The following is a 17916-nucleotide window of genomic DNA, read 5'->3' on the forward strand; positions in this document are numbered from 1 at the left end:
TGAGGACACCCTGAGATCCTGCCGTGGCCTGCAGATGTGAGGGCTTCCCAAGGAAGCAGAGATACGGAGGAAAGTTTGGAGATGCACAGCCTGCAGCGTGGGGCAGAGACCCCGTCTCCAGGCTTCCCCGATGACCCTCCTTTGTACTCAGGCTTGGTGAGGACCCCAGTCTCCACCTCTGCTGTGGTCGGAGAGGGGGATGGGGTGAGAGCCTTGCTCTGGTTTCTGCTTGTTGGCTGTGCCTCCTGGTCTCCTGCTCGGATGGAGCCAGGAGGGTAAGAAGAACGGAAAGAGAAATAAAAGTAGCTGGAGGATGAAGGATGCCCATCTGCCGTGTGGTGATGGGGCCCGAGGAGGAAGAAGGCTACGTAGGTTCCCAGCTAAGAGGCTGAATCGGGGCTCCCTGGCGTCCACAGGCCCGAGGAGCAGCCCCTGCTTGTGGGAGGTCAGAGAATAGAACAGAAAGCTGACAGACTTGGAGGCAGTTAAATCCGGGCTGAGGTCCTGCTGCTCTGGGTCACACCGCCGTCCTCTCTGAGCTCTCTCCATAACACGGGCAGCACTACCAACCTTAAAGGGTTCGAGTGAAGATTCAACAGTACAGTTCCAGCATCTCCACTCAGAGCACAGAAACCAGCACCACGCCCATGATCCTGGGTTCCTGGGACATCCGCGGGCTGGTGCACGCCGCCCGCCTGCTCCCAGAGTACACAGGCTCGAACCACGAGGAGAAGAAGTACACGATGGGGGACGTTCCCGACTGTGACAGAAGCCAGCGGCTGAGAGAAAAATCCAAGCTGGGCCTGGACTTCCCCAATCTGCCCTACTCAATTGATGCAGCTCCTGAGCTCACCCAGAGCAACGCCGTCCTTCGCAAGCACAACCTGCGGCGAGACAGAGCAAGAGAAGATTCGCGTGGACGTATTGGAGAACCAGGTTATGGATGTCCGCTTGTACATGGCCAGGATCTGCTACAGCTCTGACTTTCAGAAACTGAAGCCTGCATACCTGAAGGAGACCCCTGAAAAGATGAGGCTCTTCTCAGGTTTTCTGGGGAAGAGGCCTTGGTTTGCAGGGAACAAGCTCACCTATGTGGATGTCCTGGCTATAACATCCTGATGTGCACTGCACGTGTGAGCCCGAGTGCCTGGATGAATTCCCAAACCTGAAAGACTTCATTTCCCCTTTTGAGGGCCTGAAGAAGACCTCTGCCTACGTGAAGTCCACTCACTTGCTTCCAGGCCCTCTGTTTCTGAAGATTGCTATGTGGGGCAACAAGTAGTGCCCTGTAACCAGGAGATGGTGCCCTGGAAAACAGCTGGATTTCCCTGCACCCAGAACCATCTGTCTTTTTCTTTCTCCTTCTATTCACTCTAGATGCCTTCTTGGCCCCCTTATCTCCCTCCCAACTCCCTTTTCATCTATCCTTTAAAGCTTCAGTCCCCACTTTTCTTCGGCAAAGTTCCTCCCCGCCCCACATTGTCCCTCCTGCACTAAAGACAGCCAGACGACCCTTCCCTTCCATGGTTGCTTCTGCTATGAGGAGCCCAGCCAGAACCCTGGCCCACAGAGCTCGCTCTGAGCTCCTAGCCCTGCCCTGAAGACCAGAACTGGCCTGGTGTGCAGGCCCTGCTTCCCGGTGTGGTTCCGGCCCAGCCCTGTCTGAACCCCAGTAAAGCTTTAATCATACCTGCAGGAAAAAAAAAAAAAAGATTCAACAATAAATGTACTAGAATCCCTGGAGCGTAGTAGGTGCTTCTAACTGCTAGTTCCCTTCCTCTCATGATCCCAGCCAGCCCAGCGTCCTCGCTTTGCCCTCCAAGCTTCTGAGAGCAGAGACCAGGTGACGTCCTCCAGGTGCCCCAGTTGTTCTGGCAGCGGGGGGTCCAGTGACTCCTGTCCAGGATCTTCTTCCTGTGGAGCTTCCTGGAGTCACCGCCAGGCACCAGAGACCTGGTCACAGACTCTCGGACACGTGTCTTAAAGACAATGATGCCAAGTGATCGCACAGCAGATCCCGGGGTTCAGGAGAAATGTAACTGTTGGTCTAAAGCCACACGTCAGGGCTTCCCTGGTGGCACAGTGGTTGAGAATCTGCCTGTCAATGCAGGGGACACGGGTTCGAGCCCTGGTCTGGGAAGATCCCACATGCCGCGGAGCAACTGGGCCCGTGAGCCACAACTACTGAGCCTGCGCGTCTGGAGCCTGTGCTCCGCAACAAGAGAGGCCACGATAGTGAGAGGCCCGCGCACCGCGATGAAGAGTGGCCCCCGCTTGCCGCAACTGGAGAGAGCCCTCGCACAGAAACGAAGACCCAACACAGCCAAAATAAAATAAATATATAAATCAATTAATTAAAAAAAAATTATAAAAGAGGACCTGTTTCTTTCTGTTAAAAAAAATAAAAAATAAAAATAAAGCCACACGTCACCAATGCACAGCGAGGGGGCACTTTGGCCGCGAGGGTCCTGAACCCCAGACCAGCCCGGAGGGGCCTGCCCTTGTCTGGAGAGCTGAACAGGTCATAGCCTGGCAGCCTTGGTCCCTCTGCCACCTGCTGGCACATCAGTAAGAGATGGATCTGCAGGCAGACGGACGTCAGTTCCAATCTCAGCTTTATTACCTTCTGGCTGCACGACGTGGGCAGGTGGCTTGACCTTCCTAAGGCCAGCTCTCTTGTCTCAAAGGGAGGACGATGGCTCACTCGGAAGGCAGCCTCCAAGAGCAAGCTGCGAGAGGCATACCATTTAATCACCACCCAGTGGGGATGACTGGACAGTGCTTCAGGTGATGGTGGTGTTAAGTGGCCTGACAACCAGACCAGTGACTGGTGGCCTGACACGGTACTTCACTAACCTCTGACCTCATCTGTCCCTTTGTCTCGCTTAAATCAGACCCAGTGCCATCAAGTCCCGATCTCCTGACGCCTCCTGTCAGCCTGACCCTCCGTGGTCCCTGCATCTTCTGAGTGGCCCTGCTGGAAGAGAGCCATCCCACCTGGTCACTGGCTCACCTGGGGCACAGCAGGTAGGTCTCCCTCCTAGGGTGACTCCTTGGGCCAGGAGCCAGCGGTCCCCGGCAGGAGGGGGCCGGGGCCCCTGGAAGAGGGATGAGCATCCTGCTTCTGGGGTTGGCCCTCCGCTTGGGAGCTGGCTCAGGCCCGTCACCGGTCGCTCAGGCTCCCAGGGAGCCTGCCGTGTGGGGTGTGTGACCAGCCCTTTGCCCTCTGTGCCCCTGGCCCGCATCTGGCAGACCCGTTCACACCGCAGTCAGCCACTTAGGGAGAAGAAAGAACAGGGGGAGCTGGAGAAATCTGTCCAGACCCCGATGAATAGCTTCCCAAGCCTGCCAGTTGCCATGGCAGCCAGCTGGGAGCACCGTTTCCAGGGCCCGAGGCGCTCAGACCTGCATAAGGGGCAGCTCTGCTGGGCTGCTGCCCACTCACCTCCCCCACCCAGCCTCCTGGCTCCTTAGCAACTGCCGTCACCAGCGCCATCGCAACCACCGCTGCAGCTTCTGCACTGGCGGCTGGGCGTGGGGGTGGGGCACTGTCCAGGGATGCTCTCGGGGGGAGCCAGGAAGTGCATGGCCGGCAGAGCTGAGGTGCTTATGAGGTTGGGAGGGGAAAGCCTGGGCCAGCTTTGCTGCCACGGCCCCGGGATCCTTCCTGACTACATGGAAAAGCAGCTCGAAATCTTGGGGTCAGATGATCACCCCTGATTTCTAAGAACACGTTTGTGTATCTCTGTGTATGTGGAGTTTTCTGAGAAAGAGTTTATAGTTTTTATCCAACTCTCAAAGAAGACTAAGATTCCCCAGTAGGTAAGAGCCGCAATTACGGAGGCTTTTGCTTTCAGAATCAGAATTATCTCAGGGCCTGGTTGATCCACAGGCTTGGGAGGTGCGCGCAAAGGAAGGGCTGAGCGCGGCAGGGTAGGGACAGACGGCGTGCTACCCGGGGACCCCCACAGGGCCTGAAACCTCCCATCTGCCCCACTGGGCACCTCTGGGAATAGGGGGTGTCTCTCCTGACCATCCTGAACGTTCCGTCCTTCCCGCCCTCCTCCGCCTCGCAGCTCTGCCCCGAGGTCAGCCGTGTAAACCACACGTGTTTGCTGCGCCCAGGCCCTGAGCGCCGCGTCTTACACACCCTCTCCACAGGGTCCCATCAACCCTCACACCGGGGGAGGACGTTCCCTCACCACTGCTGTTTAGAGAGGAGAATATTGAAGCAACAAGAAAGTAAGCCATCTGCCAAGTCGATGCAGTTAGGCGTCGGAGGAGTGAGGGGACGTGGACCAGGGCGCCCCGGCCTGACCCCAGCCTGTGAGCTCGGGGCCCGGTCTCTGCTCTCCCAGCCACACACCGAGGATCCTGACGAGTCCCATCCCAAAGGAGTTAAAAGAGGCAGCACGACATTTGAAAAGCGCTTAGAGCAGCCCCTACCACCAAACGAAGCAGAGGCAGAGCAGGGTCCAGCCACATTCCGTCCGGTTCTGGCGCTCAGGCGCCCCGAGAAGGTGTTCGGGGTGCTCCATGTCATCTCGCCAGGGCCGGACCACGACACGCGGAGTCACTGCTCCACACTTGGTACCACGTCACCGAGGTGCGACAGGTGCATGGGCTCCTGGAGCTGGGTTTCCCTGTCTCCCAGGAGCAGGGGTCACAGTGTACCCTATTTTCTTGGGGGACACTGTGTAGAGTCACTGTTGGCTATGCGCCGGTCAAAGGAAGCGACCTCAGGGAGTCCTTGTAGACTGTGCTACAGAGATGCACCCATGCCTGTGGCTCAGGGCAGAGAGCCCGGGCTGGGGTCCCTGGGCGGGTGCCCCTGGGCAAGCAGGTGGCACGGTGCCTCTGGGCGCCATGTGCCTGCATCAGCGGCCAGTACGAGGAAGCTCGGCGATTCCGAGGGAGCAGGAAGGCAGCAGGGGCCCAGCCGCCCCGGGCTTCGCTGGCAGGTGGTAGGGGGGCTGGAGAGGGAGGTGAGGGGAGCTGCGGGTGAGCCCTGGAACGCCCCCAGGCCGGGTGGGCTGTTGGCATCCTCGCAGAGGGTGATGGGGAAATGATGGCTTTATTTGTCACTGCTGGGGAGAAGCACAGGGTACCATCCGATCCGCGAGCAGAGGGGTCAGTCATCTGCGGGCTCTGGGGGAGCAATCTCACGGCCCCTCTTCTTGCCCCAGAGGCGCACGGTGTTGAGAGCAGATGGTGAGGGGGAGGCTGGTGGGTCCTGATTCCTGAGTCACTTGTCTGCCGGGCTTCCTTTCGGGGGTGCCAGCAAGCACAGCACACTCCAGCATCGTGGACAAACAAGCAGCCGGATGGCAGGGAGGCGAGGGTCAGACAAAGGAGGTGACGCCGTGAGTGACTCGCTCTCAGTCAGCAGCCGTAATCGGAGGTGATTAATCCCCGGAGGAGAACGCCTGGGCGTCATCGCCGACTCGGGGCCACTGCTTCCTCGTGGCTGCTCTGTTCCCCGCCTCGCCTGCCCCGCTCGCAGGCTGGAGGGGGAGGCTTGCTGAAAAGGTGAGTGATTCAGAGGCACTTTAAAAAGCAGCGTTTTTTAAGCTGATGAGCTTCTGATTCTGAATCAAAGGTTTTTTTTTTTTCTTTAATTTTCCAGTGGTAATGTGAGGAGGTTGGGGTCTTTTCTGAGAATTAGGGGCGGAGCCCAGGGTGGACACTGCCAGGGCCCTGGACAGGCGAAGCAGTGATATGCCCACACCAGCAAAGTGAGGGGTTTGGGGACGGCCCTGATGGGAGAGGCTGGCAGGCTGTCCAGTTAAGGGACCTGGCCATGAACCCAGTTTGGACTCCCTAGCTCTGCTCAGGTGACCCCACCTCTCTGAGGCTGTTTCCTCACCCGCAAGAAGAGAATAGAATTCCTGCTCATAGGGACTGTGGGGACCAGACTGTAGCAGCAGAGGCCGGCAGGGCAGCACTGAGCATCTGCCCTAAATGAAGAAGGTAACTTTTCATCAGTTTCTCGCCTCTGCTCCAAAGACAAGGAAGAAATCCTGACCAAGGGGACCAGGTTTACAGTACACTGTGGTCACAGTGGAACAGTAAGTTGGGTGACACAATGATGCAAATTGCCCCAAAAAACACAATAAATATTTAACGAAAGAGGCCGTTTTATTATTGGCAACCGCCTTTGGGAAGGTACCAAAGGTGCATATATCTTGAAAATGCCTGATTGGCTTCTGAGGAGACCTAGATGGTACCCCTTCTGTCTTGGGTTCGGAGTCTTAGAAACTAGAAGCTGGGAAAGTGTGAACATTCAGTGTAGAATGATCAAGATACCATTTTCATAAATAATCAAGATACTAGACCTTGGAGGGTTCGTCAAATGCTCCATCTCAGGCCAGGGTGACACCAAACATATGCCTTGAAAGAGAGTCTAATTCTTTTCCAACTTTTCTTTTCTTTTAGTAAGCTTTTTATATTTATTTATTTATTTATGGTTGTACCGGGTCTTAGTTGCGGCTTGCGGGCTCCTTAGATGTGGCACGTGAACTCTTAGTTGCAGCATGCATGTGGGATCTAGTTCCCTGACCAGGAATCGAACCCAGGCCCCCTGCATTGGGAGCGCAGAGTCTTATCCACTGTGCCGCCAGGGAAGTCCTTCCAACTTTTCTTTATCCCAAAGGAGAAGGAAGAATCCTTGACCGGTGAGAAGAACAAGGATGGGACTTCAAGTGGCTGCCAGAATGCAAACACGGGATGGTTGACATGAGGTGCAAAGGTACAAAGTTAGGGATGTCACCACGTTAACCTCTAGGAGGCATTGGCCAGAGCCTGCAGGGCGATCCCAGACCAGCGGACCACCCGGCAGCCCCAGAGCCCCTGTAAGATCACAGCTGAGGACACCCACCCGAGGGGGCCAGGGCTCTGCTGGGGCTCCCGCCAAGACGCTGCCTCCATGCTGGTGTCCGTGGGCTCCCTCCTGCCCTGACCACCCCGACTGCCTGACCGTTCTGGGCACCGTTGCCATGAGCCGGCCTGTTCAGCCAGCGTGAGCCACTCACACACAGCTTTCCTTCTGTTTCCCAGTGTTTGTTATGACCTTGGGAAGAGCAAAGGCCATTTTTCCTTGGCAGGTCTGGGCTTCGGGCCTGTCTGAATTCTGGATGCAGAATGCATCCAGAACAGCCCCACAGACACAAGAGCTCTACAATCAGGACAACTTAACCATCAGTTTGGGAGCCAAGTCACCAAGATCCTGGTTCTTACACCTGCCGGTGGGAGGGGCCTGATGCCCTTGAAGCATCGTTCTCTGCCCCCAGAAGCCCAGTGCTTCTCCCAAAGTCCAGCTCCTCACACACGCCCCGGCCTCCCCTGGCCTCAGAGCAGCAGAAAATGCTCCTGGGAAACTTCCTCCTCACTTGGCACGTGTGGGCTGCAGCCTCTTGCCATTGAAGGCCAGGCCAACAACCATCAGTGTGTAGACTGAGCTGCTAACACAGGAGGAGCAGAGTGAAAAGGGGGGGGTTACAGAGCTGGGTGGGCTCTTCTGGGGGAAGGTGGCTTCTCCGACGAGGGGTCAACCAGCCGCTCCTGCCACTGTGCCAAGAAGGGGAGGGGCCTGAATGGGGGGCTATCCCAGTGCCCGCCCCCCACAGGAGCAGCAGGAAGGGGCAGGAAGACAAGCTGGCTTGTCTCCGTCCCCTCCAGCTGTCGGTCCCAGGCCGTCACTCCGCACACGTCCCCCATGCTAGAAGGATTTCCCCTGTCCATCCTCTAGTTGGATGTTGAGTCTTGGTCCTCCTGTGAATTTCTGCCACAAGCAAAACTTTGCTGAGTCTGTGACCACAAGGCATTTAAGATGCAGAGTCTGTCCCCGCAGGGTCGGGGGAGGGGACAGGACAGAGGGTTGGGGCCCAGGATGGCGCTCCGTGGGGAGCCAGAGGGGCAGGTAGCTTCAGAGTACACACTTGGGAGTCCAGGTGAGGCAGCCGACACCTGGCGAGACGAATCGGTTTGTTTAGGAGCTCCTGCTCGTCGGCTCCTGCACGACTACGCTCAGGTCATCAGAGGCCTGGGCCTTCCTGCCACCGCAGAGGCCGTCCCGTCCAGCATGACGTGGCGGCACAGCTCTGGGGGCGGAGTGGCAACCCCGTGTAACCTCGACCCCTTTCAGGCATCCCGTGCCTGGCACTAAGTGTCACGGGAGTCCTGAGGTCCGCCTGGCCTGACCGCCTCGGCGGTGGAGCGCGGGGGGCGCTGGACCCTCTGGGGTTTCAGCCTGGATAAACCTCCTGACTCTGCAGGAACCAACGCTCGGAGCAAGTCCCCCGGTCTCTGCTGCAGCCTCTGTGCCTCCCACCTCCTTGATCCCTCCTGCCTCCAGGGGGGCTCGTGGCCTTCCCGGCGATGCCGTCACTTCCTTACACTTGGACTCGTCATCGTCTCACTCCCACAGCTGATCCCGAGCGCGCCCCCCACCTCCTCCTCCTCTCCACGTGCTGCTCCGGGCGCAGCTGCTCTGTCCCCACCAGACGCGCTCTCCAAGCCTCGCTCCTGCCCGGGGAGGGGCGCCCACCTCTCTGCAGACCAGACTCCTGCTGGCCACGTGAGCTCTTCTGCACACACTCAGCAAACGTCTTTTGCACCCTTGCTATGTGCTGGGCGCCATGCTACAACCGGGTCGCTGCCCTCGAGCAGTGCTCAGGTGAGTGAGGAGGCCGCCAGGGAAATCAACGGCTTCACTGCAGCGTGATGGCCCATGTTTGGCCATAATGGACACAGGCAAAAGGAGTTTAAAAACAAAAAAGAGGGATAGTCAAGTCAACCTGGGGAGCAGGAAGCTCCCGGAGAAGGTGGTGCTTGGCTGGACCACTGGGGGTCAACTAGGGGAAGGGCGTGAGGGAAGGGAAAACGCAAAAGGGAGAGCGCCAGGCGGGTGTCCAGCTGCCTGGAACTCACTGGAAATCTCTCCTCTCCTCACCGAGGGGAGGGTGTCATGGTGGAAATGTCCCCCCAGCAGGAAAGTCAGATACAGGTGTGGACCCGGGGCAAGTCACTGACCCTGAACTCATGGAAAATGAGAAAATTGGACACCATGGTCTCTCAAGTCCCTTCCAGCCCCAGAACCGCCCTCTCCCCCTAGACCACTCTAGAAACCCAAACAGAAACAAATACGGTTCGTGGGCACCAAGGCCTCCTCCCAAGAAGGCAGGTTAGGGGCGGGGAGAGAGCCCACCCCGGAGATGGGGCTGGAGGGGAAGAAGGGAGCTTGCCCCCCTTTGCTGGGCAGGATCCCTCTACCGCTGGGCAGGAGGACATCAGGGCAAGAAACCCACAACTGATCGAGATGCCAGTGGGAGCTCTTCTGTCACGATGTTTCACTCCAGCGCCTTCATTTCTATTATTACACCAGTGATTTATTCCAAAAACATAAACCCAGCAGCAAAAGAGTAACTGGCTCCCTAGGGAGAGGTCTCCCCCCTGCAAGCCGCCGCCCCAGCTCAGTGTGCCTGCTGTGCTTGGGCTCAGTCCCACTCTTGGGCGGCAGTGGGCGGGGGATGACAGCAGGGCTGGCCAGGCAGGCTTCATCTCAGAGTCCGCCCGGACACTGGGCCTTGCCGAGCAGTCCTGTCAGCGAGGCGCTGCTCTCATGGATTTGAAACCTGGGTGAACGGCATTCTGCACTCCGAGCTGTAGTTTCCTCACCTCTGAAATGCGGAGGAAAATTCTTGACAGTTTACGAACCCAGGGGAATGCAAAGACTTGGGTCCCGGCCGGGGGACGGATTAGATCCAAACGGTGCCGTGTCTCCTGTTGCCTGGTGCTCCCCATCTGAGAAGGATGAACACAGCTCACAGCAGTGCGCCTTCTCCAGGGGCCACCACGGGCACCTCCTGTTAGCTCTGCTCCCAAACCGCAGGGCTGGCCAGACAGATGCTGTCATGGACGGCAGGGCCTGGGACCACCCGCTGTGTCCTTGAGCCGAAAAACCTGGAGTTTAAAACATCCGCCCAATAATCCACTGTGCTTGGCTTCTCCTGGCCGAGGGGGAAACCGGTGAAGGTTGTGTAGGGGCTGGGCTGGGCAGACGTGTCACTGGGGCATTCTGGGTAACTGCTTCCTCCTCGGGACCCAGGGGGACGTTCTGCTTTCACAATGCTGTCGCTTGTCACTCAGCATATGCTAGCATGTATTTCAGTGACTTTAAAAAAAATATAGCCCGTCTGCATTTCAAGCCTTTCAAGGGAAAGAGCAGAGTGATACACACAGTAGGTGTTCAATAAATGGCTGGTTTTCTAATCGCTGATGATTATAACCCCAGCTTCAGGGTTGATGAGTTTATTAAAGAATTGGAATTGTGAACTGTCAAAACATAGGGGTCTTAAAGTCCCAGGCCAACTTCCTCACAGACCTGCACAGCATAAGCTGTAATATTTCTCTTTAAAATCCTCTAACAGGTGTGTGAGACTGGCAGGCCGACACCTCTCATCATTTGGCTCTCACTTTGCATCTTGCCCACGGTCCGTCAGCAGCGACAGAGTCGGGCTGGAACACTGACTCCAGGCTCATTTTTTTTCTACCACATCCTGAGTCCTTTTGGTGTGTGGACCAAGGCAGTGGTTTCTGGATGGTTCTGTGAACTTAGCTATGGGTCAGAAGGCTGAGGCTACAGAGGAGAAGGCAGCCTCTCCAAGTTCCAAAGCGCAGTGCTGGGCCCTCTGGGCTCTGGAGCAGGATGGCCACACCCCCCCCCCATACTGCCCCCCCCGACCCCGCTGCCATGTCTCCTTCCACCAGGGGAGGAATATGGTCACGGCCATGTCCTGCGGGCAGTAAAGGCCCACTAGACGCCACCTGGGGGGGGTGTGTTAGACGTGTAGGAGTGGAAAGTAGTGGATTAAGGCTGCTTTCTCTTCTCTCGCCAAAGGGAAGTCCCTGCACAGCTATGAAATGGCAGCGAGCTTTGAAGAAGGCTTTCTAACCACCCAGAGCCAGTCCTGGGTTTTGACGCTCTGTCACTTAGCACAGTTCCTTCCCCACCAACTGTCTGCTATGACACCACGGAGCTAAATAGCAGAGCTGCCGAAATTACAGTCAAAGGAGAGGGGAATTAAGACACCAGCAAGGGAGGAAAGATTTTTTTGAAGCAAGGAAGGGAATAAGACAGCAACCAATAAAACAGACAGAAGCAAGATGTCTGTTCCAGGTGGCGAGAGGCGGGGATGTCTTTTCTGTGGCAACTTAGTCCAAGATGACGAAGATGCTCAAAGAGCGTGTGGTGACAACAGCCTCCGTCAACAGGGGGCATCTCATCGCGAGGTACTTACCCCATCACGTGACTTCGGGGGCCAACCAGATGGCTTACGAGCTTAGCAGTTCTTCTTCCTTAACTTCAGCAAGAGAAGGCTTGACCAGAGGAAGGAGAAGGGGCCACAGGGGGGGGCACATTTGCCTGTTGGACGCCTATGATTTCACAGAGGGAAAGAGTGGGAGTCCTCGTAAGTAAGGGCAGACGCCTGTGTAGAAGCCAACCACTGTGCTCTCTGACCAGGCTGTCCGCTCAGCCAGGACCGATGGATCTGCTCCAAGAACTCAGAGGTGGGTTTTCCAGATGATGAGGGCAACGCAGAACAGGCACTTGGCACAGAGGCTTGAACAGAGAACAGCTGTCTTAAGACCCTGCCACGGTTCTAGCCCGAGTGACTGCTGCTGAGTGGGTCCGCCCTCTCTGCCACCTGCCCCGTGTCTAAATGCACGGTGAAGATCCGGGCAGGAGTATCATGATAGGGCACCTGCGATTTGTCCAGGAGCAGGAATAAATATTGCATGTTCTCCTCTGACATAATCTTTTCTCTTCCTTGGTCCCCTCCCCTCCCCTCCAAGTCCCCAAAGGGGTCAGCTTTCTCAAAAGAAGGTCTCGGTTCTCCTCCCCTAGTTTCTTGCCTCTGTCTCCCCAGCCCCCATCCTCCTCACTAACCCCCGCCAAGTGAAAAGGTCTTCATTTAATTAGAAGACTACTGGCCCCGCAGCCCCTGTCAGTGCGGGTTTTCTGAGAGCTGGATTCTGCCTGGCCACGATTCCCTCTTCTTTGTGACATCAGAGGCGTCCAAGACTCCACTACGAATGACTGAGAAACTGACTTGCCAGTTACCAGTGGTGGAAACTTATAAACCCCAGGACTCACCGTTTAGAATCAAATTCTTCTCAAGCTGGGTGAGATCTCCAGAATGACGCAGTGTTAGAGGCTGAAGAGGTCTTCGCGATTTTCACCTTGACTCCTTTACGAGAAGAGGAACCTGAAATCCAGAGGTGACCAAGGGCTTCCTCAAGGTTCTCCCCCTACCCCAACTCACCTGTAGTTCACCCTGCCCTCACCTTTAGATGTAATTGCTTTAAAGTCATCTCTCCTCTTCCTAAACTTTTTATAAGGGAAAGTGTTTTTAAGCTTGGTATGCAGAAGGTGATCCAGACGCTTCTAAATCTCTAAGACAGGATGTGCCATCCTAACATCAGTGAAGTCTTTCCATCTAACTTTCATTGGTTTTGCTGCCATCTTTCCTAAACCTTTGCAGTAAAGAGAGAAAGGGGGTCCCACCTTATACGTACCCTTATGTATTTTTCACTGGGTGTCAAATAGGCAAATCTGATCTCCCTGTGGCCTTGCTTCCCTTGTTGAAGTTGACATATGAGAACTTCCTTGCTCATAAGCCATCTGCTTAGCCCCTGAAAGTCAAATGAAGGTTGCCAGTCCATTGGAGAACTGACTCTTTGCCTAATGACAGAAAAGTAATATCTTTAAAAGCTTTCTCTTTTATTTCATGCCAAAGTTCAGGTTGATTTATAGGGTCGATCCAGCCTGGGCTTCTGGCACCCAAGCCCGTCAGAGAGGAAAACTGGCAGGAGAACAAGACAGAGACCTTCGTAGGTGGGACTGTGGAATAAAGATGCAGTGGGCGGGTCTTGGGAGAGCTCCCCAGTTTTGTACTATGTAGTTCTCGAGACGTACCCGTGAGCATCTTGAAGCATCTGAGGAACTGCTAAGAAGCCAAGCTAAAAATACCAGGGAACAGCGCAATCAAGGAGAAATGCAGAGCTGGGCGTGAGCTCCCCTGGAAGGTGTGAGACTCGGGCACGGGGGCCAGCCTGCCGTGCACACCTCGGGCTGAACCCTGAGTCAGTCTGACACAGGTGGGAGGAGTGGATGTTTCTGGCTTTAGACCCTTTTATTTGTGAATTCTCCAGTCCAGTTGTGCACAAGTGTCTCATGAGCACCGACCACGTGCCTGGAACTAACAGGGGAGGACACACCGCTCCTCGGGAACGTGACTGTGAAAACTGTTGCTGCTCCCCTCGCCCTTGGTGACAAGTGTGACTTGGCTTCCGTGGCTTCTGGCTCTCTGTCCACCCCACTTTCAGGATCGTACTTCTTCTAACACTTAATCACGTGTCCCTGACAAATATCTTCTCTAGTCTGCTTTTACGAACCGTCTGTTCCTGATTATGGGGAACATTTTACCATTGTCACATCCTCCCACCCCTAACCTCCAGGGGTTCCATCAGCAGCTTAATGGTCTCTGGGCAGCAGGACCCACTCCCCTCAACCTTTCTGCTCGAGACATTGTCAAATAGCAAAGGGCCTCCCCTCAAGGTTCTCTTAACTTGAGGAGCAGGGGGTGGGGGGGAGGAATGGTGAGTAGGGGGACAGTCTTGCTTTCTTCCTGAGGGTCCTGTTCTCCATGTTGGTGAAAACCACTCAGAATCATGTACTTTTTCATGTTTTAAAATAACAATTGTTATTTGAGACAAAGACTTGTCTTTGAGGAATCAGAAGTCTAAAGACAGACATCCTGATATGGGCAGCCATCCACAGGACAAAAAGAGCAAACTTTAAAAAAGTAACACGAGACATTAAGCATTTATATCATGCATACATTAAGGTAAGTGGGTTTGCACTCTGATATAATTTGGTTAATCTGTTCCTGGCTGTTCCCTCAGGAAACGCTCCCTCCCTTGGATCCTAAATTATTTTCAAAGACTTAGAGGACAGAGGCAGAGATACGGGTAACCTTCTGGCTGTAGCATCTTGCTGCTGTCTTGTCACCTGTGAGAGATGGATTGAGCAAGAGGTCACGGGGTGACTCAAGAGAGCTGAGTGCTAGTGATGAACTTTTGGGCAGGTTTTCAAAAATGTAAAATACCTGTTTTCATTTGTTCAGACTTGACCCCTTTGTAAAACTTTCCTTTTGAGCGCCGTATGGAAATAGCTCGTGCACACAGTACGTGTGGTCTTACTTACAAGTCAACAAGCTTACCTTGGGGGTAGGTAGGTTCTGCTTTACCTAGGAACTCTGAAGGGCTTCGCATTTTGTGAACGGAGAAATGGTAAGTTCCTTACGGGCTGGAGCCCGGAGATGCTGAAGCAGCTCTGCTTTTCCCGGAGCCAAGATCCCCGTGTGGCCTGTGGGCTGCTCAACACGCGGTGGACGCCTGGGAGGCAGTGAACAGGTGAGGAAGGACGAGCCGGTCCCTCCAGGCATCCCCGCTCCTTCCCAAAGTGTCGTTCTTTGGGAAATTCCTGTAAGTACCAGAGCGCCTCGTCTAGGAGTTGGATTGAGAGCAGAGCCCTGCAAAGTCCCCACCTGCGGACCTGACCACGGCAGCCTCTTGGAGGAAGTGGAGCCGGGGCTCCGCCGTGGGGCGGAGAAGGGAGGGGAAGGACCCAGAGGCTAAGCCCCTCCCGGGGAGTCTGCCATGACCGTGTGGGTGGGGTGCGGCGCTTTCCCAGGCGACTAAGACGGGGACGGGGAACGTCCTTGCGCTGAGCCGAGGTTCTCGGGAAGATGCTGTTTTCTCTGCCCCCGGGATCTGGGGATCTGCGTCCCAGCCCTTCCTCTGGCAGTCCCGTTTGCATAATGTGATCTTGGCCGGATTTGCTGCACCCTGGCAGGGATCCCGACACCTACTTCACCTACCTCGAGCCCTGAAGGGCGTGGGAGCTGGTGGAGAAGCTCTCCCCCAGGGGGTCTGAGGTCGGCCTCTGCCGGCTTCTCCTGTCAGATGGCGTCATTTCATGGGCGACAAGGTCCTGGCTGCCCTTCCGTCTCTCCGTCGGCCTGTCCTGCCCCTGGTCCTCCCTCGAGGGACAAAGCATCTGAGCAGATGGGCCCTGATTTTATTACTCACCAGGGTAAGTGGGGTCATCACAACCCGTGATCTCTGAGTTCAGACTCACTGCCCCCATGGAGCTGGGGGCCGGGGTCACAGCCAGTCTGTGCGGTGGCCCAGACAGAGAGTGGAGCACTGCTGGACAGTTTCCCCGCACCTTCCTCGCCTTCCTTCCATTTGGGAGGCCAGCTTAGTGGCTGTCAGCCTCTCAAAGGCGCAGCCGAGACGCTGCCATCTCTGCTCGCGGGCTTGGGTGCAGCCCCCAGGGGCATAACTCTGGGCAGAGGCCACAGGGCCACTCAGTGCCTGCAGGCCGCCTGGCTAGTCCTGTGCCCAGCCTTCCGGACCTGGCCTGCCGGTCTGGAAGCACTCCCGAGGGATGCGCCCCAGGCAAGGACACAGAGCCTCAGGAAACACACTTATCTGCTTCGTGGGAAACCGGGAGCCTCACAGGGTAAAGCTTTTAAATGTAACTCACGGTAATTTCTCAGTTACAACACCGACCACATAAATCGCTAAAGGGAAAAAAATCCCAGCCAGACCCGGTTTCAGCGTCCAAGCTGATGGGCCTCATGGAGGCTGATATCCTGGTGAAAACTCCTAGTTCGAGGTCTTTATAAATGCTTCTTTCTTGGGATTGTCCTAGGACCACATGAGGAAAGAAAACTTGTGTGGCTTGGACTGTGGAACGAGGGAAGACCGGAGCCCCAGCCGGGGGTGGGCTTCAGGCACCAGTTGGATGGTTTCCTTCGATGGGAAGAGCGTGGCAACTGAGCGTCCAGGAGGACGGCGTGTCCCTCCCCAGGCCTGCCCGCCTCCCCTCTGTGTCCCAGAGCTTTGACTGCATTGCTCACGCGCTCCCCCCACCCCAGCACCCCTTCTCTCTGCTCGCCACCCCTCCCCCAAGGCGGCATCAGCCCTCCCACCTTCTCTGACCCCTCCCCGGGCTCTGTCTTGCCTTCACTCCCTGCGGCGGGGTTAGGCTCCTGGCGGCCAGACCACCGCCCACCTTCCTAACAGGGGAGGAACACCAGTGGCTTCTGCGTGCTCTCTGACCTCTATCCCAGTGGATGCCTTTGTTCCTTCCTCTCCTTGCCTTTGGCTAGAATTGTTGTCCCCTGTCCCCCTCCGTGGCCTAAAGTCCATTCTCTTTCTCCAATCATCCATGTGGTGGCCAGTCTCCAGCATGGCCCCCGATGACCCTCACCTGCTGGGACCCACACCCTTCGAGGTCCCCGTCCACACCTGGGTGCCCAGTCGGAAGCTGTAGAGGCACAGAAGGGGGAAGCCGTGGGAAGCCGGCTGCCTCGTCAGGAGGTAGCCCAGCAGCCCCGTGGAGGGGCCTACCAGGGACGAGCTCCTGCCAAAAGCCAGGGGAACTTCCCGGCGTGTGACTGAGCCGCCGGGAGGTGGGTCCTCCAGCCCCAGTCAAGCCTGTAGGTGATGCAGCCCTGGCTGACACCTGCCCGCAGCCTCAGGAGAGACACCCTGAGCCGGGACCACCCAGCAGAGCTGCTGTCGGCTTCCTCCTGGGTTCCACAAACTGTGCGGAACGATAAATGTTTATTGTTTTCAGCCACTGTTTCTTTCTCGGAGTGGTTTGTTAAACAGCAGTAGATTATTGATACGGTGTGTTTCTCTATGATGGGGTTTCTTTCACCATGCCCTTCCCAATAATGTCTTTTACTGGAGCCGAGCCTGTTGATAAATCAGCCTTCCTTTATCCAATCAAACTGAAGAATGTTCCTCTCATTTATTTTGTGGGCTTAGCATAGTGCCTGGTAAATAGCTTGTCTCAGTATTAAAAAATATGGAGCAAATGCCAGAGGAATCAGGCGAATTAATTAAATCAATGAATTTCAGTATCTGTCAAATAAGTGTTACTGATAAAGTTAAAACACAGTGAGGGGCTTCCCTGGTGGCACAGTGGTTAAGAATCTGCCTGCCAATGCAGAGGGCAAGGGTTCAAGCCCCGGTCCGGGAAGATCCCACATGCCGTGGAGCAACTAAGCCCATGCGCCACAACTACTGAGCCTGTGCTCTAGAGCCCGCGAGCCACAACTACTGAGCCCGTGTGCCACAACTACTGAAGCCCACACGCCTAGAGCCCATGATCCGCAACAAGAGAAGACACCGCAATGAGAGGCCCGCGCACCACAATGAAGAGTAGCCCCCGCTCGCCGCAACTAGAGAAAGCCCACGCACAGCAACAAAGACCCAACGCAGCCAAAAATAAATAAATAAATTTATTAAAGAAACAAAAACAGAAAAACCGCAATGAGCTTTTGCCTCATTGCAGCTGAGAAAGCAACATGGGTCACCAGCAGCTCTACTGGAGCCATCTGGGAAAATCCAGCCAGGGTTCTCGCTCAAATCGGCACGGTGTGATCCGGAAATACGGCCTCAATATACACCACCAGTGTTTCTGCTGGTACGCGAAGGACATCGGCTTCATTGGGTTGGACTAGGTGTGAACTTCTTGAATGGGTCATCAAGCATATCTTCCTCAGAAACAATACTAACTCTTTGCATATAAAATAAAAATTTTAACGCTTCAAAAAAACCCACAATGAAACTCATTTCTGGATATCTTCATGTGATTTATGGGGGAGGGGAAGTCAGGTGGTAAAGTTTACCTCTTATTGCTAGATTGATAATAAAAATTACTGCTGTTCGCTAAATACACACCACCTGATGACGGTGGGGCACCGGAAGCGCATCTGGCATCAGAGGATGGCAAATTATATATAAAAAGTGCCGAGGCTGGTCTTTCAGTTAAGT

The 17916-nt window shown here is 55.5% G+C and overlaps 1 protein-coding gene and 1 pseudogene across 1 annotated transcript; both read left to right on the forward strand.

The window, feature by feature from the left end:
- The first annotated feature begins 647 nt into the window (after positions 1-647).
- On the forward strand, positions 648-1282 carry LOC118899868 (annotated as a pseudogene).
- Positions 1283-17447: 16165 nt separating this feature from the next.
- Positions 17448-17603, forward strand: LOC118900066 (40S ribosomal protein S29-like). Its single transcript, XM_036862249.1, has one exon. The coding sequence runs from the start codon at positions 17448-17450 to the stop codon at positions 17601-17603; it is 156 nt and encodes a 51-aa protein (XP_036718144.1).
- The last annotated feature ends 313 nt before the right edge of the window (positions 17604-17916 follow it).

The sequence above is a fragment of the Balaenoptera musculus genome, chromosome 8 (genome assembly GCF_009873245.2).
Source record: "Balaenoptera musculus isolate JJ_BM4_2016_0621 chromosome 8, mBalMus1.pri.v3, whole genome shotgun sequence".
Taxonomy (NCBI): domain Eukaryota; kingdom Metazoa; phylum Chordata; class Mammalia; order Artiodactyla; family Balaenopteridae; genus Balaenoptera; species Balaenoptera musculus.

Coding starts and splice junctions, on each gene's coding strand:
- LOC118900066 (XM_036862249.1), top strand. CDS start 17,448: ATGGGTCACCAGCAGCTCTACTGGAGCCATCTGGGAAAATCCAGCCAG.